The 24302-nt window shown below is 42.4% G+C and overlaps 1 protein-coding gene across 1 annotated transcript; it reads right to left on the reverse strand.

Annotated features, from left to right (window-relative positions):
* Positions 1-22662, reverse strand: ATP6V1A (ATPase H+ transporting V1 subunit A). The gene is made up of 15 exons (XM_036402487.2): positions 22526-22662; positions 19086-19180; positions 17287-17415; positions 15595-15809; positions 14770-14907; positions 14124-14278; positions 13147-13309; positions 11876-11984; positions 10318-10440; positions 10114-10228; positions 8406-8469; positions 7474-7677; positions 5441-5535; positions 4123-4294; positions 1-2256 (listed from the first exon to the last, which is right to left on the reverse strand). The coding sequence occupies exons 2-15, from the start codon at positions 19165-19167 to the stop codon at positions 2164-2166; spliced, it is 1857 nt and encodes a 618-aa protein (XP_036258380.1). The 5' UTR covers positions 19168-19180; positions 22526-22662; the 3' UTR covers positions 1-2163.
* Positions 22663-24302: the final 1640 nt, after the last annotated feature.

Consider the following 24302-nt stretch of genomic DNA (forward strand, 5'->3'; position numbering starts at 1 on the left):
TCTAACTTAAATCAATTTTATTTTCATTGACTTGAACAATTTTTTTAATTTATTTTTTTTACACAATTTCCAGCAACGTACATTATGAAATATACAAGATAAAGTAGGTGGTGGGGTTCTGCCCATGTTGTAATTCCTCCCACAGCTGTGGAAGGAAGACTTGCAGGACACAGTGAACATCAGAATCTCAACACTGAAAACAGACACAAAACAAAAAGGACAAAAATATATATGAAACTTTGAACTGGTCACACTTCAGGGCCAGGTACAGCACAATAAATATTAGAACTGCATTATCTTAGACATCTTCTGTAAAGTTTATAACATCCTCTATTTAAAGAGATAAGAACATCTGGTTTCTAGCATGAAATGCTACATTGTACAGTGGTGAAGGGTACAAACGATGAGCCCAGCAAGGGCTTGGATGGTGACTACTCATTCACACATGCTCGTTGATAAAATAAGCAGCATACACCAAAAGTTTAGTGAGCTGTAAACTTAAGCGTTCACTACCAGAATATCAGCTGGAGGAGCAGTTTCTTTTCGGGAGAACCAAAAATAGTCAATCCCTTTAAGTTACAGCTGGGCTCTCCCCTGACAAACAGTGGGTTGATACCATAATGGAAGTGGCAGCATTTGGTCCGTAGCACAAGATCCCTTTGCATCACTACTGTTCAAAGCTGGCGCCGGTGGAAATACTTCAGTGCAGAGTTAACGCTCACGCAGGCACAGTGTCACCAACAACAGGTGCTGTCTCAGGACTAACAAAGCCGTAGGTGGCAGCTGGAACCCAGCTGGGCATGGAATGCCACCTGACACAATCGAGAGGGAGAGACTGGAGAGGATGCCAGCATCTCTCTCTCGCACTCTGGAGCAATGGGATGAGTGCTGGGCTTGGGGAGTTTAACAGAAAGGCTGCGCTCTGCTCATTTCTCATCTCAGTCTAGTTTAACCAATAAAAAAAGCCCAAGAGGCAGCAGTTTCAGCTGCTTGACAGAGTGCTTCCAGAGCACAGAGCAGAAGACCAGAGCCACTGGTTTCTCTTGCATTGTAATCAACAAGGCAGGAGTAAATACATTTGTACTCGTCAACCCTCCCCCGTTCATCCCCTGCCCCCAGCTGAGCATCATACATTCCTCTTACACAACAACTGGGGACCTTCTGTGCCACCACCCAACAGGCCAGGTGAGCACAGGTGGAGGAAGAAGGCTAAGCACGTGCTTTCCTTTCCTTGGCATAACCTGGGCGTTGCACTGGGGGCAACTGCACTGGCAGAGCACCACCAAGGAAGGACCACGCTGTGGTCAGCACGTGTGGCATCACTGTACCTTGCCAACCATGACCTGCAGTACATGGCAGCATCACAAGCTTCACAAAGTAAAGTAGCTGAGTGTCAGGAAAATTTACGGGATGAACGGGAGCCAAGAAGGTAAAATTCTGCTGGAAGCTGAGCACCTGTAGCTGTGATTTTAGCTGATGCTGAGTCCAACAGTCCTATCTGTATTAAGCAGGAAGATAAAATTGTATTTCTCCAGTGTACAAAATGATACCAGTCACTTGCATATGCTTATCTTCTAGTTAGTCCCTTCTTGAAGAGGACCAGAGCTACCACATTTCAGTACCAAAAGACTCAGCTGAGAGACTCAGAAATGATAGAGTAGTGAAGGATTTTTGGTTGTGTCAACATGTCATCAGAATATGGTCAAAAATTCTGTTTGAGAACAGGGAGTTCTATGTCTGATAGTCACTTAGCAAAGTGGCAGGTGTAAATGCCCTTCCCACTGCCAGCTCGCAATGTACTGCATGACTGCATGAAGACCTACACCTCCTCTGCCAGTGCAGCTCAACTGGTTACACCCCGAGGTGAAAGACTGGTTACCAGGAGAGCTGGGAGAGGAAAGCTGACATTTTTCCCACCCTAGAAGTGTACAACAGCATTTCCTCACTCAGCCAGGCCCATTCACACATCACTCACCAGACACACAAAGCAATGCCAAATACAAACTAAGAGGAATGTTTCTTGTAAAGACGCTCTCTGAGTATGAACAGGGGAAACACAGGGTTATTTATCAACTCAAGTACTGTTGCATCATAAGGTAGGGAAGCAGAGGAGCTGAGATGAGGAACTGAGAGGACAAACTGGAGTGGTCACAGAGGTCGAGTCTACTCTTCCAGATTTCGAAACGCATTCTGCATGTCCTCAAACAGCTGAGCATAGTCCGCCTTGATTTTTGTTTCACCATCTTTGACAGGGTCCTGAAAGAACACAGCAAGTAAACAGATCCATCAGGAAAAGCCCTGGTTTGCCACTGCTGTAACCTCTTGACTCGGGATCAACACTTGCCAACTGCAGAGCAGGCACTGTAGCTCTGTCTTTGCATCCTGTCTGTCTCACCAACAGCCACAGGGTTTAAATCTCATTCTCTTCCCACATTAATGAGCAGGCAGAATGGTTACTGGAAAGAGATTTTTTTTTTCATGAGCAGTGGTTACTGCACTGTAAAGCAACTGATTTGGAAAGCTATCAAAAACACTGAGGGTCTTGGTTAATGCTGTGTGATTTAAGAGCTGCAGTGATTAATACCAGCTCCTATCCCCACACCAAATGCAGTGCATCCCCAGTAAGTGGAAGAGTTACTCTGCAATTACTTAGAGGTTGTTTCGTTCAAATTAAAATGTATTGCGTAATCATGAAAATCCCAAAAATTTCTTTGTACAGCTTCATTTTCTCAGAATATTTTTCATGAAAGACAAAGGCAAAAAATTTATCAGCTTTGCTCTGAGGCTGCAAGGCTTTCTCTGCAAGAAGCATTAACTGTCAGGCTGTGAAATCTGTTCAATGTCTTCACCATGCTCCTCTGAGTGCTAAGATCCTCTGGGTCAGTGCAACTCTTGGTAAACACAGAGGCCTTACACGTGTGGATGCACTACTTCTTACATTGTCTCTCCAAAGTACCCAAACCCCAGGATGCAGGACATCTGAATCCTCACACCTGTCAGACTGTGCCCTGGGGAATACAATTTTCCTTTCATAACTATTAGAGGTCCAGCTCCACTTAACATATATTCACTCTCTGGACTCCCATTTTCAGCCATGCTGTCCACTGCTCTGCTGTACTACGGGTGCCTGTTGGTGGGCCAGGGTTTGTAGGGAGTGTTTTAATTATTCTATCTACATCAGCAGCTCTCAAAGAAGCTCATGTCCCCAAGGGCATCTTGTTATGTTCTTGATGCTTTGAGAATATATACCAGGAACCCACGTACTGCAGAAACAAGCCAGTACCCTGCAGGAACAGAATACATTGGCATGGCAGAATATTTAATTCTACACGTATTTAATCTACTGCGACTTGTTCTCCAAAGATCTGCAGTATTGACTTACATGAGTTTTAACAGAATAAGCATTTCATTTCATAGAGGAGATCAGTCAGTATTACAGGTTACCATTGTCCTACCAGTAACTGCTATACCAGCACGCTCTGGATGAGTTTTATTAAAGCTGTACCCTAAAATGACAGCTACTGAAGTTACCCAGAGCAGGTGCTCCAATCCACTTGTTTTGTCTTAAGCCCATGCTAAAGTTTCTCCTCCCTTCCTCTCCCCATTTTGAGCAGTCTCTTTTATATTAGAGACAGATATAAGCAGCCTGAAGTTTAAATCCAGGAGAAACTGAATGAAAGAAATATTAACTGAGCTACTGTAAATAGAAGTTAAAGAAAGAAACACTCCTGCAATAATATATGACATGTCCCATGTTTGGCTTCAGGCTGCTTCTCTCTGATAATAGTCTCCTTAGAACATGTTATAATATTATTACAGAATTTTATCACAAAACCCCCAAAGCAAATTGGAAAAGATGCTTGTACTGTTACCATGACTATATGTAACATAAAAGAGAATGCTGAAGGTGGGGTTGCCAAGGCTGTGTGCAGTCAGTATCAGCTGACTGGATTTCTGCACTGACCTCTGCTCACAAAACAATTCTTTACTATCTTCAAAATGATGGCAAAGAGTCTCTGTTCACAGACCTTTATCAAAGCTCATGGGTGTGTTTACTACTTAGTCTTCCAGAGGCCCTGGAAGCTCACAGGAAGCAGGACAACCCAATTCTTTACAACATACCTTGAACTTCATGGAGGTAAGTCTGTAGAGGATTTCACTCATGTTCTCTCGGATGATGGACCACGTGATCTTATTGTCACTCTGAGCTGTGGTTTCTACAGCACGGCGTGCCATGTCATAAAATGCAATCATGTTGGAAAGCATTCCCACTGTTTTATAGAAAGGGCAGAACCTGATGGAACAGAAGAGGACCTGTCAGGCATCTTGGAACAGTATCAGCATCCTTCCCTGACAAAAAGAGTGCCAGCCTGCTTTACTCCAGGGATTTTTAATGTATACTGCCAAAGGAGAGGGGCTGCCTCAAACACATCCCACATTTTTAAATGGTCAAATTGCAGGCCAAGACAATTATCCTGAGGCTGAATGAAGTTGAGGTTTCTGAAGCAGTACCCAAACATTCAGGCAAAACAGGAGTGAACAGGAACTGCTGCTCTACAAATCTCACATTTCAATCTGTGCCAATACTAACAAGTAAAGGAAAACAATGAGCAGCCAACAGAATTCCTCCTTCCTCTTTTGTCCATCAAGGGAGCAGGCTTCCTCCTAACAGGCTGGGATGACAGCTCTGCAAGTTTCTTTGCCCACAGGAAAAGGAGTTTCTCTATGACAGGAGCACTTCATGCAGTTCCATTTTTAATGGGTAGGTGAGTCCCATAAAAGGCACCTCATTATTATTTATGTGCTACTTCCTGTGCTTCCTATAGCATACGCACATACCTGTCCTAGTAACCTGATCAAAGGCACACTGTTACAAAATGATGGATGTTGACATTTCTAGTGATGAAGTACTCGAGATTTCCTGATCTACCTGGGCTGGGGAGTGAGATGAAGTACAAAAAGGCCCCTTGTCAGGCTGTTAAAACACAAGGATAGCATGGAAAGAAGAAAAGAAGAGTTCACTAGGGAGAAAGAGAGAGTAAGGGTTTTTTTTGATGGATCAAACTTACTCAAGAATTATGCAACAGTAACTGAAAGCAGATTCTTGCAGTTCCCTGTGTATTGATGGAATAAACAGGAAGACTTTGTATGTTGTCTATGAAAATAAAGCAGTCCTGTCCTCCTCAGATATTCTACTGCAGAAACATTGGCTAACAGAACAATAGAGGAGGGTTCTGCAGGGTTTTGCTTTCAGAAGGGGTCTGCATGCCTTGGGTAAGACAATGTGAATGCACTGCTGAATGAGCTACCTAAGCACAGTTCTTCCACTTCTTTACAGACAGTAACATGAATTTCTGCACTGGTCAGCTTCCATGTGAAATAACTGTATCAATCCAGACTGCACAGGACTAAGAGGGCAGAGTGGCCAGTCAGATCTCACCTGTCATAAGGCGTGTAACCATTCTGCTGCAAGAAGTCATCTTTGATCAGCTTGGCAACCTCCAAGGTAATTTTATCTGTTTCTGCCAAGGAAGCCTAGAAAAGTAAGGTAAACAGTTAGTTTAGTACTCAAGGTCATGAAGACACAGAATGTCCTGGCCAAGAACAGCTGTCTTTCAGTACTTGTCTTCCCACCCTCCTAAGACAGGATTAAGCAGAACTCTGTCTTTTGAGTATTTCTCACTCCCTGCTCTAGAATAGCTAATTTAACTGACTGCCAGATTAATATGAGCCAAATACTCAGTAAGTCTGCTTTAGGTCTATCTGATGATAAAGTGAACTTCCTTCCCACTGTTTAAGACCATGGAAAAGCCACCAGACACTGAAAATGCACACGGCTTTGTTATGAGATACATTGAAACATCACCCTCCTACATAGAGAGAAATTCATTTTTACCTTCCTCAACCCTTATGGAAGAACGACTAGATCTCAGCATGCTAGATCAAGAAGCAAGCTAAAGGATTTGGTACTAGTCTGCACCATTACCAATGTCCTTTTCCCACCTGGCATTCAAGAAAAGAAAAGGATTTTATGAAAATTCCTCTCATACTCCACAGGAAAGGCACAACTGCTGCACACTACTGCTCTTGGCACCACTTGGCTCTTGGTTGCTCTTCTCCACCTTCATCATCCTTTTGCTAAAGGGGCCTGATTAAGCTTTAAGTAGCACAACTTCCTTTCTAGACAGGAAATTTGGACCTTCTTTCATGAGGAGACTAACAGAATTCAGAATTCATTTCTAAAAAGAAAAAACTACACTGACTGTACTTCCACAATTACCCCTTTCTAAAGGTTTGTTGCAGTTGTTAGCCAAGCCCTGACAGAAAGGAACTGTCAAAGATAACATCTCTGAGAAAAAAATCACCGGTTCCAGTAATTCTATCGTGAGAACAATGCCTAGTCACAAGTACTGGCTTATGAATATCCCTTCCACACCAAGGACCTCATCCTACCCTGCTTTGCAAACCACCCTTTTAGAAGATGGTTTTGTAAATAGAGAACTGCAGAAGGTCCTATGACCCCACTTCCTTTTCTTCAAAGACACATCAAGAGAAGAGAGCTCCACTAGACAAGATGTGATGAAAGGTCTCATCTTGGTGGGACTAGAACATCAGTGAAGAGACAGAGCACCATGAGCAAACTTCCTCTGTGTAACTGTATTTAATACATGTTACTACACACTACTACAGCTCTGTAAATCATAATAGTTCATCTGAACATCACAGAATTAAAGTACTGTCAAGTATGTGCCAGGAACCTGCCAATTATCATATTTACAGTGCTAAGCTGAAACACAGTTTTCACTAGGTCCTTTCTGAGAGCTTTCAATTGAAATTTTCCTGTCCAAGTTTAGCTTTCTCTTCAAAACATTGAAGTGAAAAAAGGAAATTAAAGAATGCCTGCAAAATGGAGCCATATGTCACAGGTTTCCAAAAGAAAAAAACAGATAATCACAAGTTCTTTAAAAAGCAGACTTCACATTGCTTCTACAGGCCAACTTGTAAATGCCAAGACCTCTGTCCTGCAGCTGGCAACATGGTTTCTAATAAACTGTAACCCTTCAGACAACTTCAACAGTAAAGATGGGTTTGCATAATTCCTCTACGAACACTGCTTCCAATGGAATAGTACTTTTAGTTGCAGCAAAGGGCATATCAGCAATAGAACTGAATAGAACACTGAAGCAAGTGAACTTTAAAGCAAGCAGTAGATGTCCCAATATCATTTACATGAGAAAAGCAGCACCAAGCCAAGGTTTAGCAAATCTGAAAAACTATTTGTCATTAGAAGTCAAACAACATGTAGGAAAGTTGGAATAAAGCACAGTTTGAGGTGAGAGAGTCCGACACCTCCCAATGATCTTCTGTGTGCAATGCAGTATCCATCAGGTCTACTCAAAGATATGGTCAAAAGCCTGCACTACCCATAAGGAAATGGAGGATGGCTCAATGACACCACATCTGGTCACTCACCTTCCCAACAAGCTGCACAATCTCTGCAAGGTCCTCTTCCTCCTGCAGGATCTCTTTGGCCTTTGTCCTGAGAGGGACAAATTCTGTGAAATGTTTGTCGTAGTACTCGTCCAGGGCTCGCGTGTATTTGCTGTAGCTGATCAGCCAGTTCACAGATGGGAAGTGCTTGCGCTGGGCCAGCTTCTTATCCAGGCCCCAGAAAACCTGCCAGGAGCCAGAAAGGTCAATCAGCCTCTCCAAATCAAAAGTGAACTAAAATAATTGAAGGCAATTTAAAAAAATAGAGAGGAAGTTGAGCAAGTTGGAGTTAATGTAGCATAGCAAAGGTTTCACAAATGGAAGCCCGGGAGCCTGGTAACTATAGCAGTGACATTCAAATAACACTTCTCAAAAAATGATGCAACTTTTAAGCTGAGTTCAGATTTATTCAGCTTGAGACTGCTCATGAGGAGCACTTAGCCACAGCAATGTCAATATTGGAGTCTAGGTAAAGCAGAGACCGAATAGATGTAACTGCTTTTCCCAAAACTGCAAACAGTTGCAAGACACTCCCAGTCAGCTTCACTGAGGATTTTTTGTGGTTTCAAAACACCTATATTAAGAGTGGTCTGCTTTCCATCTCAGCTGGAACAGATACATTTGCAGTGCAGCTCAACGGGCAGCACTTAGAAAGGACACAGACATCCCTGAGCAGGCAGTGTTGGAAGGAATTGCTGTCTTCACTCCCTCTTCCAAAGGGATCTCAAACACATCAGTTTGAGAACATCTCACAAGGTCGCCTTTCACAGTGTTAGAACATTTCCCAAAACACCCTACAATGCTGCCTGTGTCAAATCGAAGCACACCCCCAGCCACTGGCACAAATGGCGTGAAGTACAACCATTTGGAGTCTAACAAAGTGGACAGAAGAGCTGCAACATTGTGAGACATACCTGAACAATGCCCAGGGTAGCAGATGTGACAGGATCAGAGAAGTCACCACCTGGGGGAGAGACACTGAGCAGGAAAAGATAGGGAAAAGTTATCAGAGTGGCTTTCACAGTTCAAACTGAAGTACTGAACATATGACTGACTGCACAGCTCAGTGCAGAGAAACCAGAAAAGTCAACATGATTTCAACTAAATAACAGATTGCAATATGTTTACAGAAAGTGCTTGATGCATATCCACACAGGGGTAATTATCAAGCATACCATGAAATAGTTACATCAGTGACTGATTGACAGTATTAAGGTGTAATTTCAGTCATGTTAGCTGCAGGTAGTAACTCCAGCTTGGATCATCAAACCTGTCTCAACTATAACAGATTCAGCAAGAGTGCTGATAGAACATCATGAATACACAGTGCAGTGATTTTACAGAAAACAATATGCCAATTTGGAATTATTTTTGATATTCACCTATACAGTAACTACTTCATTTGTGCTTGACACTCCAATACGTGCCTTCACAGAGATTAAAAAAAAAAGTAGTCTTCCAATCTCAAAAGCAGAAAGCCCTTATGTATGTATGTTGTGAACAGAACTAAGCAGAGCAAAAAATCAGTTCTGGGTGTTCTTGCATATGCCAGGGGCCCTCCTGAAAACAAAGGGAATCCACTTTGTCCAGGGTATGATACACAAACCTAGGAGAATGCCTGCAGACAACATGCTCCTCACAGCACATCACAGCCTGAGATACACTGCTCCATGGAATTCAACTCTATTTGAGCATAAGAGTCATGATTCATTATGCCTCCAAGTGCACACACTACTGCTCTAACTGCCCCTTCTTTCCTGCTCTGAGCATGGTTTGAGATATTTTTCAGAGTGCCCTAATAACATTCTTCCCTGAGCCACTCGATCCAATTGGTGTGCCTGTGATCCCACAGAGCTACCTGTCTGCATTCATTCCTTCTGCCCCCACGCACAATTCAGCAGCAGTTCTGGGTGAACAGAGACTAAGCTCTCTGCACTCCCATATTTTTAAGTTCTGCAGCTGCACAGAGCAATGAGACCTTTTTGTCTGAAAAAAAAGGTACCGTGTCATGTTGCAGTGTGATGTCATGGTTTGCCTCAGTTTCCCAGTCCTTCCCCAGGTGCCAATCACCACTCCTTTCCCCCTCCCTTGCCCCCTGCTGAGTGCTGTCCGTCAATCTTGGCATTCCAGAAGGGCGTCAAATGATTGGCAGAGTTCAAAGGATGCCTCTCAGCCCTGGGGACATTGGGCCATCCAGGTGTCATTTGTCCCCTGAGACTTCCCCCCCCTTACCTGGTTGGTGGGATCCCTACCCCTTCCCTCCCCCTCTCCCCGGCGTTAAAAGACACAGCAACCACGCGGTTCGGGTTGCTGGATTCAGAGGCCTGTGGGCCAGGAATAAAGCTCTGGATCAGACCCTCAAGCAGAACCCAACTCCTTTCCTTAAAGCTTCTCCGCCAGTGGTAAACCTGAGCTCCTGCATGCCTGGACTTGTCCCAGGTGCCCAGCTGCAGCATCCAGCCAGCCAAAGGTGTTTCTCAGGTGAAACCACCACAGCTGCTGCCTTTGGTCAAGCAGCAAGGGCCAGGACAAGCCCAGGCACGTTCCATCCGGCTATATTGGTATTTAATTCCAATAGTGTCATACAAAACAGGTGCAGAGGCAAAGCAAAGCAACACTCACGCTCCAACAATGCTGACGCTGCCTTCCCTCTCAGGATTCCCCAGACACTTCACTCTCCCGGCTCGCTCGTAGAAAGAGGCCAGCCGGGCACCGAGGTAGGCTGGATAACCACTGTCTGCAAACACCAACACACAGAGATTCAGTCAGAGGCTCCCAGTTTGAAGGGCTGCATGTACAAGCCTAGGCTGAGGAAAGACTACTCACCAGCTGGCATTTCAGCCAGTCGCCCTGAGATCTCCCTGAGGGCCTCAGCCCATCGGGAAGTGGAGTCTGCCATCATACTGACATGGTAGCCCATATCCCGGAAATACTCGGACAGGGTGATTCCTGTGACAAAGACAACAGCCTGCTGCAGGATACAGTGCAGAAAGGAATTCTATGCTTATATGTCATCATAAATATGTAAATAAACCAAATTATTTGATTTACATTTTGATGGAAACAGACAATGGAAGTTACTCTTTCTTCCCACTTATGTCCCTGCTGTCTTTTTTTTTTCTGTTTATTTCTTCTCACTCACCTCATTTTTGTTTATGGACCACTCAGATTCATCTTACATTCATGTGTATTTCTTTGAAGAGACACTGCAATGTCACTGATGATACTCTTTCCTCTCGGGTCTCTCGCTGGTCAGAGTGACCCCAAGATGGGTTAGAAAGTCTCTTTTCCCAACCCAGCAGTCAAAGGAGTCAGAACTCTTCATTTCTTGGTCTCAAGGTTGTTTATTTTATCTTATCTATAAAATTCTTTCTCCTGTCCTGCCGAGGTCCACTCAAGTGCCAGTCAGAGGCACTTTGCCTGCCTCAGAGATGGTGTTATCTTTTTATACTAAAAACTATGTGTACAATAGTTACAATTACTTTCCAATACCCATCACCCATGTTAGACAGTGAGCTTCTACTCTAAACCAATCTAAAAGTGCCAACATCACAGCAGAAGATGGAGGCCAAGAAGAAGAAGGAGAAAGGCTGGACATGCCCAGATTCCTCCATCTTGCCCCCTGAACCCTCATTCTAAAAGCTCCAAAAATCTATTTTTCACCCTGTGATAAATTCACTATCATTCTACTTAAACTTTCGTGGCTTGTAATTCTTCATATAAGGTTGGTAATTCTTTTTTCCAAGGGCTAAATCAAAAGCACACAGATTTTGGGCTCTGTGCCAAGGTTTCTGAGCCCCCCGGGCAGGGGCTCAAGTCCTCCAGGGCAGCCAGAGGAATTTCCTGGGTTCCGACACTTTTCCTCACTGAAACCATGAACAAAGACTCTTCTAACTGTAAAATGTCTCCTTCCCTTTCAAACCACCAGAATACAAGAGTGAGAAAAAGGTTGTGCTTTACCTGAATTATTTGACAACTGTTCATAAAAAAGAACTTTAAAAAAGCCTTTAAGAGGCTGCAAAGGAAATATTAGTCAACCAGCTCAGAGAATACTATCCCTGTCCATTAAGTAGCTGTACTTGTCAGCAAAAAGCTAGTCAAAACCTAAAGCTTACAGAATTAACACATGCAGAAAACCTACACAAGTCCTGGCACAGTAAATTCACCTTATAAACAAAATTTACTCAATATTCAGAAATGTCAATTATATGCAAGCAAGCCAGATTCAATTAAGATACTAAGACTTGGTGCAGGCAAAGTCTGAAAAGGTTTACTTCTGAAACTAAACTGGCTTCTTGATATGGTCATCTCAGGAATTGAATATACTAGAGCATGATGGCTTGCTTTATACACACAACTTTCTCTATCCTCTTGTAAATCTTACCAGTATAGATGGAGGCTTCTCTGGCAGCCACGGGCATGTTGGAAGTATTTGCTACTAGAGCTGTTCTCTTCATGATGCTTTCTACCTTGCCATCAACTTCCATTGTTAACTAAAATGCAAGAAAAGGAAAAATACCCGAACTGTAACAGTAGCAAGATTTTTTTGTTAATTTTTTGCTGCTTGTTTTTTTTTTTTACTGTTTTACTTGCCTTGTATCAGGATACTCCCCTCAGCTACTCTACCAAGAGCAAAGATGAGAGTCAAAATTTTAGGACATGTTGGTTTGTCTTTCAGACTGCACACAGCTTAATTTGTTAAGGTACATGCTTCAGCCTCACCTCATCTTCTGCAACTGCCAAATCTCTGTAGATCCCATTCAAGTAAGTAATGACAAACCCACTGCACTAGGAAGCACATGGTCCTCTCTCAGACTTCCGGGCTGAAAGAGCTAAAAATTCTTAGCCTGCTGTCATAAGTCCATAAGGAATTAGAGAGCTTTTTTCCCCCCATCTACAAGAAGCCAAGTTAGTATTTGACAACTGGTCATAAAACCACATTTTTAACCTCAGTGAAGCTTTACAAGTGCCTGGACAACAGAATGCACACCCTGATATTTGTGTAGAATTCCATTTGAGATTTTGCCTTCTTCAGGGCTACCTCGGCTTGACTTTGACACTTTGTCACCAATCAACACACCCAAGCCTTCTAGCCCCTATTTCTGACAGTAAAGTTTCTACCTGACAGTTCATACTAGCCGACCCTGTCACAACACCTTCACTAAAACATAATAACAGGTACAAGGATTGCTAAATCTGTTGCTTGGTTGTTTTTGTGGTTTTTTTATTAACAAGGTATTTTCTACTTGATTCAAAAGGTATTCCAAAGCTTAACATGTCAAACTAATACCTGGGAACTGTATCACCACCCTGCAATTTATAAATGGATGCTGCATTTTCTATGCATGGTCAAGTTAGAGACATGACCAGCAACAGGTGAGATGCTTACAACTGTGCTAAATTCTTCTCTGACATTCATTCTGGCTTTATTTTAACCAACTTAGAAGGTACACCCAAAAACTAGTCCAGATGTTTATTGAGGGGTCACTGAAATAATTCTTTAACAAGCCAAAAGGGATTTTTGCCAGAGCTTCAAGCAGGCAAGATGATCTTTTCAAGTCACTCTACCAACATGATATTTTACTCAGTTACAATACCAGTATGATAGTAAGTCTTCCCAGGAAGGTTTACTCTCCATGAAATCTCCATACTAACCTCAGGGAAATCTCTCAGTACTTCAGACATTTCATTTCCTCGTTCTCCACAGCCTACATAAATGATGACATCACTGTTGGAGTACTTTGAAAGAGACTGTGAGATCACAGTCTTTCCACAACCAAATGCCCCAGGAATCGCTGTTGTACCCCCTTGTACACACCTGAGTAAAGAAAAAGGACTCTGATTTGCAAGGAACTAAAAAACAGCTCTTTCCCATCTTAGAATATATTTTTCACTAGAACTCCCTCATCAAAAGCAGAATGGCAGGAGTCACATTCAATGTTCTAGGTGAGAAACACAGAGGTATTTCACGAAACGAAAAAATTGAGGGATTAAACCATCCTTTTCTTCTCCTGCCCTTGAAGTATGTGACTTATGCTGATACAACAGCATGACTTTTGGGCTTGAGACAAAGCAGTTTTCACAGCTGGAAGCAGCGATGGAATGGAAATGCTAAGAAAAGAACAACTGTACTGAGCTGTGCCTTATAGAAAATAAGGAGCACAATATTTCAGGACCAAAATAACTGAATTCAGGGTCTTAGAAGTTAGCTGCTTAAATGAGCAGTTTGTGTTACAGTTAAGTGCAACAGTTTTCCTAAGTGGCAACCTCAAAATCATTGGAAACTACACATCCTCAAGACCATGGAAAGATATCCTACTCATGCATCCAAATGAAGATAGCAAGCTTGAAACTTCTAGCCTTTCTGTAGATGTGGCATGGTTATGTTAAGTTTATGCACATTCAGTTTTTTCAAGATTAATGACCTAGAACAGTTTTGTTAAACTTCCTTTTTCCACCAGTGGGTTCACCTGCCAAATAAATACGAGAAGTTCAGCTAAATATTTTTTAAGATTATGCTGTGACACATGGCGAAAGCTTACCATTAAAAAAACCTAATGCTCTAAGGCCTCTTGCTTCTGCTTCCCCCTGAGGGAGAGATTTCTTACACAGTACAAAATAAAAGGAAGCACTTACGGAAGAGGGCATCCAGGACTCGTTGGCCAGTTAATAAAGGATGATTGGCTGGTAACTTCTCAGTGACAGGACGGACCTGGCGTACCGGCCACACCTGCACCATGGTGAACTTCTCCTTCACACCTTCAAACTCCAGCTCTAGCACAACATCCTAACACAAAGACATGTGAAGTAAGCAAACAGCCGCACGCTGGACCAGCACATAAATTCTCACTTTAACTACTCTGCACAGGCTTTTGGTAACACCACAGAGCTCTTAGAATCTCTCATGCAATCATCACCTCCCAAGGGAAGGCTCTCTCCCATAGTTACAAGGCCTCTGGGGGAAAACAGAGCAAGATACACCATACATTAAAAACAGGCTTTTGAAGAGCAAGTGAATTTTACATATTCATAAGATATTGTAGATCCCCACAGAGGTTATTAAACATGGCACAGTGGAATGCCATTGGGAAGCCACAAACATAGAAAATACCTGCACAAAATAATAATGCAACCCCTGCAGGCAGGGTAGCAGAAGTGATCATTAACTCAGACACCTTGTTGAAACACTTTAGCTGGCCTCATGCAGAACAGAAAGAGTACATCAACCTTATAAAAGAGACATGGATTATACCAGCAGCTGCTGTTTGGGAGACTTACTGAAGTGTCATAGTTTCCTGGAGGAGCAATGTATGTAACTGTACCCCTGTTCCGTGGGGGCAGCATGATTTTGTGTTTGATCAGGGAGTTTTCATTCACCACACCATAAATATCTCCACCAGTGATGTGGCTGCCAACCTAAAATCAGAACAGGTCTATTAGTCATAACTTTTAAAAAAGAACCTTGACAAACTGTAAAAAATACTACAGCTATTAAGTCTAGCACTGTGATTACCCCTTTTAAAAATTCCTTGTTACAGCACAGTAGCTCATTTACATAATTCATTACTCCAACAGCATTGCTAGCAACACTACCTGTGATGTAGTGTCTTTCAAGGCTCAGACAGGAGCAATTACTAACAGACAAAAGAAATTTTCCTCGTTTCTTTTCCACCTCTCAACCTAATGTGCTAAGAAGAGAAAGGATAGCATATGCTAACCTGCAGGGCTGGAAAAAAGATGCTGCAAAGGGCTAAGCCATGACATTTTCCAGCTCTAAGGGTACCTTCACCATTTGCAAAATGTGTGCTGCAGTCATTCTTTTTGCTCAGGTAGTATCGGCTCCTGCTAATGCTCACTGCAATTGCACAAGTTTCTCTATGGTTTGGTAAATACATCAAAACTCTGTAAGTTATATCAAGTAAGTTTTGGTGATCCCCATCTGGTCTCATACATCACTAACACTTCCTAGCACTCCTTTTTGCCAACTTCAATAAATGCAGCATTAACCACAGGTGCCAGCAGTCACAGCCTTAGCACACTGCTCCAGGCCTAAGCTCTGGGGGTAGACGAGCAAGAGGGGAACAAAGGATTGTCAGAACCTACCCGCAGATTTTTGGAAGGTGTGAAGTCCCATTTGACATCTCGGCTCAAAGCTGACACGTTGACACCTCTAGGGATATAGATGCTTTTGGTCAGGGTGCTGATGTCCGAGAGAGGTCTCTGGATACCATCAAAAATAGCTCCCATAATGCCAGGCCCCAGCTCCACTGATAGGGGCTTCCCAGTACGGAGCACAGGATCTCCTACAGAGACACCAGCTACAGATTTGCTGAGGAAAAGTTCATCCAGAACAAGGGAAAGAAACCAGGCAGAAATCATCAGGTTCACATCATACTCTCAACCTTCTTTTCTGACTTTAAGGTAATACTATTCCTATGTTACACATCAGCATCTGAGAAGCAAATGCTGATGTGTAACATAGGAATAGTAGCCTTATACTAAATTCTGAATTTCCCCAAACAGCAAAGTTCACCATCCTCTAGAGAGGCCAAGTAGTGGCAAATATTCTGCTTTATGATCATTTGTTCAAGTCAACTGTTGTTGGCAACCAATGTCAGCTAATATGGATGAGTTCACTCAAGTGCCAGGCAGTGAGATGACAAAACATCACACATTTCTTACATCTTCAAACCTAGAAAACAGATTAGGCTGTTTAAGTCAGATAATGTTATGAAATATGGAATTTTTCCACTTCAGAATTTGCTTAGAGAGCACAACTGTTTTGATCTTGAGCCTTGCACAGCTTTTTTCAACAGCAGCCTAATTTTAAAAGGACTCTGTCTAAGACCAGCACTATTGCCCTCCTGTCTCGTATCAAGTTGTCAGGTCTGTGCACTACCTGAGCTCAAAGGATGCACAATGGGCTTTTCTCTGCAAAGGGCCAGCACTTTGGCAGAAGGGCCTGCAGAAATACAAAAGAAACCTCCAAAACTTACACAAACTCAGTAAATTTAATACTAGTTGACTTCAGAGAGGCCTATGACCAAATTTCCTCTCAACATGAGATTAAAAGTAAACTATACTCAAACTTGCTCCATGTACTGATGGAAAGCTACTTGATACTGTAACAATGATGCCATCTAAAATGATAAATTATTAGGCAGAGACAGGACCTAGTCAGCAGTTTGCCAGCAAGCTCCCTTAGAACCAAGGTTTAGGAGCCAGCACAGCCTTTTTCCTAGGCTCTACAGATACACACAGCCCCCTTGGGAGGGAGAAAGAGGCCTGCCTTCAAATTTTATGACTTCTTTTTGACATTTTCTCATATATATATATATATGTAATAAAAATACATTTTATGTTGCCTAGCTTTTAGAATATATGCTGCATCATAGCTGGACCAAGTTACTGTAAGCCTAGTGCAGCAGAAAAAGTGTAATCTGTTATGCTTGGCAAAATACTCTGTCCAAAAGAAGGCATCCTGCCCACTTCACATTTCTTATTTAAGCATTATACAAGCACAGTTATCAAAAGCAAAGACAAAGACGCAACAAATATTGCTTAGGTTTGCCATTTATGGTTGACACTTGTCAACTGCCTTACAAAGAGGCATTAAAATGCACTTGAATTCTAAGGTACACTTTGATTCCCAGTCAAAAAAAGTCTCCTTGCTACAGAGCTACACAAGGTAAGATTCACCTCAAACCCATTAAAATTTACAAAACACGTGCAGAACAGATGTCCTGCCAGAACCCAGAGTATCTGGCAGCAGAGAGGGAGCAGTGAAAAGGATACAAGTTTCCTCATACACCTGGACAGTTGCCAGATCCCCTTCCAGGCGGATGATCTCCCCCACCAGCTCACTGTGTCCCACTCGCACCAGCTCGTACATGGCAGCACCTGCCATGTTGCAGGCTGTGACCACTGCAAAAGACAAGCACATAGGTGAGTTATTTTCCCTGCAGCTCAGGAAATTTACCCATCACAAGTCTCTAAGAACTGCACAGCATAAACCTGGTATTCACCCATATCAGACACACATTCTTGACTTCACAAAAGGATGCCACAACTCCTGGTATTTCTAGTTCAAAAAGAATAAGTTAAAAAGAATAAGTCAAAAGAATAAATTTTCCTACAGTTTTCACTCTGTCCTTTTTCCAGAAGAAGAGGACACTATGAGAATGTAGTAATTCACAGGACAACTCAGGCCATAATTTCTCTTATCTGTCTTGACAGATTGCAAACGTTGAGGGTGTGAGATGCTGTAAACTTTGACAAACAAGTTCTATAGGCATTTCTCCCTTGCAGTGAGCTAGGCCACATTCTCATCTGACTAAATTAAAGCACACAAGAAAATGGCAAAACTCACTCAATGCCTGGTAGTTACATAAACCTGTGGTTGGGGGCCAGCATTTTCAAGTCACTTAAGCTTCTGTTTACCTTGGTAGCATCTGGATGCTGACATAAACATGGATAGATCAAGCCAAGGCACCTGATTGCATCTAAAGTGATGCCTAGAAAGCTTTTAAAAAAATACTATTTTTTGTAGAAAAGTGTTGTCTATCTTAGGGCACTTAAATTAACTTTCAACAGATGAAGATTGTTGTGCAGCATGTTTTGGGCCTGAAACTTCTTGGTGCTTTGAGTTAGATTTCAGCAGGTCATATCCGGAGTCCTGGCTGCTTTAGAATAAAATTTATTATGTCTTGCAGATTATGATCACAGTAACGCACACAAGAGTCACATATTTACACAAAAATACATTTTCCACTTCTTGGAAAAGAAAGCTGTGTCAGTTTAAAATGTTTTTGAAGTACCACCTCTGCAGTTACAGAATTTGCAGTCAGAAAACTTGTGCCTATATAGGTAGGGAATTTCTTATTCATCAAATACATTGCGTTAACAAAAAAACTTGCTAATCTTCTGTTCTCACATTCCCATCCTTTCCTTCAGCTCCTGAAGAGAATGCAGGAGAGAGCAGAAAAGCCAGTAGAGTCTCCATGTATTCAAAAGCTGTTCCTAGCAGAGCCTAAACTATTTCAGCTGATAAAGATGAAGGAAGAGTCCTCCTTCTCCCAGCTGCTCTATCACCACATTCTATCACCTTCCCTGACTCTTGTGGCTCCTTGCTGAGCTCCCCCAGCCCATGGTGCAGTAAACAGAACAGCTTGACGCTGACAGGGACTGAGGATATCAGAAAGCACAGGGACAAACTTTCAGTGAGAACAGACTATTTATTTCATACCCTTTTAGTGAATCTCAGCACACTGGGCCCTGCAGATTTCCAAGCAAGGGTTTTTTTCTCATACAGAAAGCTTACCTTTTGTTATTATTATTATTGTTATTTTTATTCAACTGCCTGCTTCTGCTCATTATATTTTTAAAAAAAGGTTAATTAATAGTAACATCTTGTTAGCAGTTTTTTTAATAGTTTGACTACAAGTCAGTAATTCTTCTTGAAGTCCTCTACCCCAAAAAAAAAAAGATGAAAAGCACCACCCAGAGCTCTTTTATACTTCTCTGCTTTCAAGTGAAGATTAACAAGATCCTAGATAAAACAAAATTTATTACTTCCTTTACAAAATAATACCTACCAGGTCCTGAGACTCCATAAACATAGCCAACAAAAGCCTCTCTGTCCTCATCACGGATTTTGGGGAGCTTGGAGAAGTCCATTTTGCCTGTTCAACTGAATAAAAGAAAAAGAGTCAGTCCTGAAGAACACACACACATAGTTACTTCCTCCTCTTCCCTCTGCTCTCTTATTTTCAGTTAAAAAGAACTCTAAACTCATAGCCAGAAGCGCCATTAGACTTAAGCACTTTTAACTCATTTTAAAGCTGTAAAAAGTTAAAAAGTAACTGATTTAAACAAACAAAATAACTGAGATTCCTTACTGCAGAAACACAGGGGTAGAACATCACCCCAGAATATGCTCTACAGAATGCTACTGAATGAAAAATATGCAATGGAACAATGCCCTAACACTGTTGCACTGTCTTTAAGCTTGGAAATAGGATATTTAAATGACAGAAAATCTCTTTAGTATTCCACATCTCATTACCCTCCCTCAAAATATGGAGTTTTCCATGATTCTGAGTGAGCAAGAGAATGTTCTGGGTCCGCTTTACTGCCACCAGTCTCTAAAATGCAATACTACAAATATTAATTGTGAAAATTCAATTTTTGCTATCTTAAGGTGCTGAATCACAGTATGTAGAGGAAGAAACACAGATTTTCAGAAGCACCAGCACACAAAGATGTGAATCTTTTCTATGTGTCTCACAGCTACATACTATGCAGTCTTTGCTCTCAGTGAAACCCACGGAGCATTACAGAAGAATTGTGCTGAATAATGGGCAAACCCCTTCAACTTGCAACAGTTAAACAGCAGGCTGTCATCTCATTCCAGTAACTGTTTAACAAATCTAAACAACTGGCACTGGAAAAGCTGTTTTATCAAGAGACTTCCTCCATCCTTGTTTGTCCTGTGGCTGGCAGCTGGGCTGTCCTGCTTCCAGTGCGGATCAGAGGATTTAAGGGTTTTGCTTTGTGAGCCCTTACCATGCTGTGTGTTACCTTGGAAACTGATGGGTGTTAGAGAACTGCAAGGCCACACTCTTCCCTCTTCTCCTGTACAGACACCCTTAGGACACAGCACTGGTGAAAGGTGCAGCCCCAGCACAGAAGGCTCCTGTGCTAATCAGCAGCAAGGCCCCTGGGTTGGTGACATGAACTGCGAGGCATCTGCTGACACTCACACTCAAATCTTTGAGAGCAGCCTAATCTAACCCAGCATCTTCCACAAGACAGCAAATACAAAGGCATACTCAGGCTTAAAAACCTGCCCTGTTTATAATAACCAAGACAGCAACTCCATTGCCACCCTTTCCAGTATAATTAAAGGATATGCTTTTGCCTATTCTTTGGGAGCCAGTAGCTGACTTCTGCTATTCTTGAAAACCTACAACTGCTTTCCAGCTTTTTAACACAGCAATACAAATCCTCTGCCCCTCAGCCTCTTTACTGATCTATAAGTTTCAAATTGGTGGCACTCTCTTTAAGAAGAAGATCTCCAATGATTCCAAACTCCTCTTCATCCTGAAGGAATAGCTTCCCCCAGGCTCCATGTCTCTGTGGAGTGTAATGTCTATCATGGCTGCCACTGATTTATTCCACAGAAGCTGATCATGGCTCAGTCTCCACCAGCTTGGAGCAGACCTGCTAATGGGTCTTGAGCCCAAAGGCTAAGCCAGATATCCATTAGATCCCTCTACCCTCCATAGCCATAGGTTATCTTTCACACTTCCTGGTGTTTAGACCCAGGAGACAATTTTAATTTCACTGCTTTTTTTCTCAAATGCCTCCTCTGACAAATGGCAGAGGGGAGGTCCTCACAAGGCAATCTGCAGTTCCTGAGCAGCTGGTATGAGCTGGCTCTGATCTGACTAACACAACAATCTCATCTTTTTTGCTTTTAACAACTAAAACTCAAGCACAATTGCTGTTCATATTGAAAGAAGCAGTTGTTCTTATAAATTCAAATTAAACATTTACTCCAATATAACAGCACAGAACAATGTCCAGTGTCTTACTATCAACACCTCCAAAAGCACAGTAGAGAGTCAAACCACATTCTCCTAACTGAATCAGCGACACAGCTTGGCAATTAGACAACGTCCCATATGAAAGAGTCAAATTACAAAGGCAAGGAAAAGCAGGAACACTGGGCCAGTTTCAATTTAAATTAACTTTTCTTCATAATCAAAACCTGCTTGAAGCAACTCTTTACCTTTTAGGGAGGCAAGAGAGAACCTCAGAACAGCCATTCTGCAGTTAAATGGCAGCATCCTGACAGCCAGCATCTGCCTCTCCTGTTCCTGTGGCTGCTCTGCTTCCTCTCTTCCTATAGCCACCTTTCCAAATTACTGGCCAAGCCAAGTAGAGCAGGGGAGTCCTCCACTAGACCACCTAGCAACACACTAATAAGCCCTGTCTTGACCATGATCTCTAGCATCTGCACGAGCTTTGAAACACATACCTATTAACTATTTCAAGTGTTAAAGATGTGAACTCCTTCTCTCCTTTACCTCTGCTATACCTCCAAAGTACAGTCTACACAAAGCCAGTGCCCACCCAGCCAGGCTGACCTCTTTCTTAAGTGGCTACACTTTTTTAAACACTGAATACAAATTAGGGGGGAAAAAAAGCTGTTATTTATCTCTGCATCATTTTCTTGTGCTTGTGTACAAGCACTACAGATTTTCAATTTATATGGAAAAGTCCGTGAGGACCGAAACGCTGTCTTACCTTCCCAGCTTGTTAGATGTTTTCATTGCCAATACTCAGAGAAAATGAAATTCCATAAAGCATATATGTACCCTAGAAGCCATGGTAGCTGACCGTTCTAGAAATCTACAGAGCCCCTGAGGCCTTTGAAAGGCCTCTTGCCAACACAAGATATTCGGCACTGTATGCAATTCCCTCCTACAAAAGTCCACTAGCACACCTACATAGGATATCAGCTTAATTTTAATTCCCTTATGAGTAAAGATGCATCTTGCATCCTTTACAATTTATATCTTCCTTATCTAAAACAGTTCACTAATTGATTTCAAACATGCTCTTTAGCTCTAGCAGTCATATTCTGATTAATAGTACCAGAAATCAAAGTATTGCTTGCAGTAGAACCTTGTCTGACTAAAAGGTGATTTATTACACTGATTTTAAAGTCCTAATTAAACAAGAAAGAGCCCCATAACCTGAGCTTTCTATCTCAGTTTCTCCCCAGCACAGTAATCTGGTTACACAGTAGCCTAAAAAATGTAACTGCCCTGCTCTCAACATTGGAGAAACCCATTTTGCTTCACTGTTCCTGGGTTTTGCATCTAACACTTGATTAGACACAGAATTTACATTACGAACTACCTTAACACAAGATTTTTTCAACATTCAGACTCCAGTGAGATTTTTAGGAGCCTTCTTTCAGCAAGGAAGAAAATCTACAACAATTTTATCAAACCCAGCTCCTTACCTTATTTTGCAGAAGCAGGGAGTACCAAAAACCCAGAGGCCCAGTGAAAAAGCTAGAATTCAGCAGTGAAGCATCACCGCTTGCGAAATAATCGTCCTTCCAGTGCCCCTACACAGAGGGATGAGAAAGCTGCTGCAGAGGGGAACGAAATTTCTGACACACAGCAGAGGCACAACCACCTGACTTGATGAGTCATCAGTCTCTCTCTGCCTCTCTCTCCCACCAGCACCGAGGAATGCCGCAATAGCAATTCCAGCCACCTCGAGCCCAGCTGAACTCCCATCTGTGCTCTCCCGACTGCACAGGGCCGAGCAGAAAAATTAAAAGGCTTTAGCATTTGCATTAAGGGCCTCCTACAAAGCTGGGAATTCCAATGTCCTGAATGGTGCATACAACTATACAAATATCCTTGAAAGAGGTGCATGTTTTCTGCTGGATCTGTTCACCTGCCAGCCCTCCAGGGTAATGCAGCCATGTCAGTGTGTGCTGTGCTCTGGAAGAGCTTAACAGAACAAGTGTTTAACAACAGACTGCACAGGGAGGCGCTGAGCAAACTGCAATACTAATTGCTTGAGCACGTTGAACAGTATTGATTGCCTCCAGGAGTCTGGTGGGGCTTCCTTGTGCTCAGAAGCCCTTCCCCTGGCCAGCAGAAGCACTAAGGCAATTGCTCAACATCCAGCACCCCAACAAAGCAGGGAGCTGTGCCACCCTGAGTGACAGCTGCTGGAATCTGTTTTCAGAGATCGACAGGCACTGCCCCGCACACTGAACAGAACAGGGGCAGCTGTGTGATCCCTCCCCAAGAACCTGCATGAAGCCGAAGAGTTCCCTGCAGTCTTCACAACTTCTCAAGTCTATCTTTGCAAGTTCTAGGATTACCAACACTTCAAATTGCCACAAAAGCCTAGACACTAACCATAACTCATCAGTATCAGTAATTTGGAAGCAGCAGTGTTACATGAGTAAGTCATCAATGGTAGGAATCATTCTGCTGGAATAACTTTGAACTTGAAGGTCAAAGATTTTAGTACATCTGAAACAGACTAATGTGGTTTGATTTCCATGGATAGAAAATAGAGTCAGAATATAAGCCCTTACATTTGATATCCAGGAAAGCTTAATAGGCCAAAACAGTAAAATACAGCCAAAGAGTTTTCCAAAGAAAATAATACCCCCTCCTCTTCTTAGTAAAAACCTAGACATTACAGGATAGTAAAGATCACCACCCACACTGGACAATCAGCTTAGTGTCTCATTGGAGAGATGCTTCAGATTCAAGGCTGCTGCCATTCACTGTGTTCACCTGAGCAGACTCTGGCCCAGTGCATAAATCCCAGTGTCCAGCTGCATGAAGATCTGTTGCAAGGGCCTCATAAATAACCGGATAATCACTGCCACAGATTTCCTGTAACTAGGACAGTTTAAACTTCCCCTTCTAACAGATGATATCTTTAAGAGGAAGTAGTAAAAAAAAAAATAAAAAATACAGTGCTTGAATTACTAGACAAATGCAGAAGTCTGGCAGCATTTTCATACCTAGAACTTGGGATACTGTCCCACAAGAAACAAAACGCCCAGAACTCTAACACAGGTCACTGGGAAAGGAAGCCCAATAGTATTCTCAGGAAACCTGCTCCTTCACAGTATGCAGAGTTGTAATTTTACTACAAGACAGCAGGAACAATTACTCCAGATTTCTCAGTCACCAAACAATCGAATTACTGAGGTTCAGGGGCACCTCTGGCAATCATCTACTTCCAACTCCCAGCTCCAA

This window comes from Molothrus ater, chromosome 2 (genome assembly GCF_012460135.2).
Source record: "Molothrus ater isolate BHLD 08-10-18 breed brown headed cowbird chromosome 2, BPBGC_Mater_1.1, whole genome shotgun sequence".
Lineage (NCBI taxonomy): Eukaryota > Metazoa > Chordata > Aves > Passeriformes > Icteridae > Molothrus > Molothrus ater.

Excerpts from the sequence above, each read along its gene's own strand:
- ATP6V1A (XM_036402487.2), bottom strand. The coding sequence starts at position 19,167 with ATGGACTTCTCCAAGCTCCCCAAAATCCGTGATGAGGACAGAGAGGCT. Across the intron at positions 11,985-13,146 it reads TACTGAGAGATTTCCCTGAG|TTAACAATGGAAGTTGATGG; the intron begins GTTAGTATGGAG and ends CTTGCATTTTAG. Across the intron at positions 8,470-10,113 it reads AGCGTCAGCATTGTTGGAGC|TGTCTCTCCCCCAGGTGGTG; the intron begins GTGAGTGTTGCT and ends TTTCCTGCTCAG.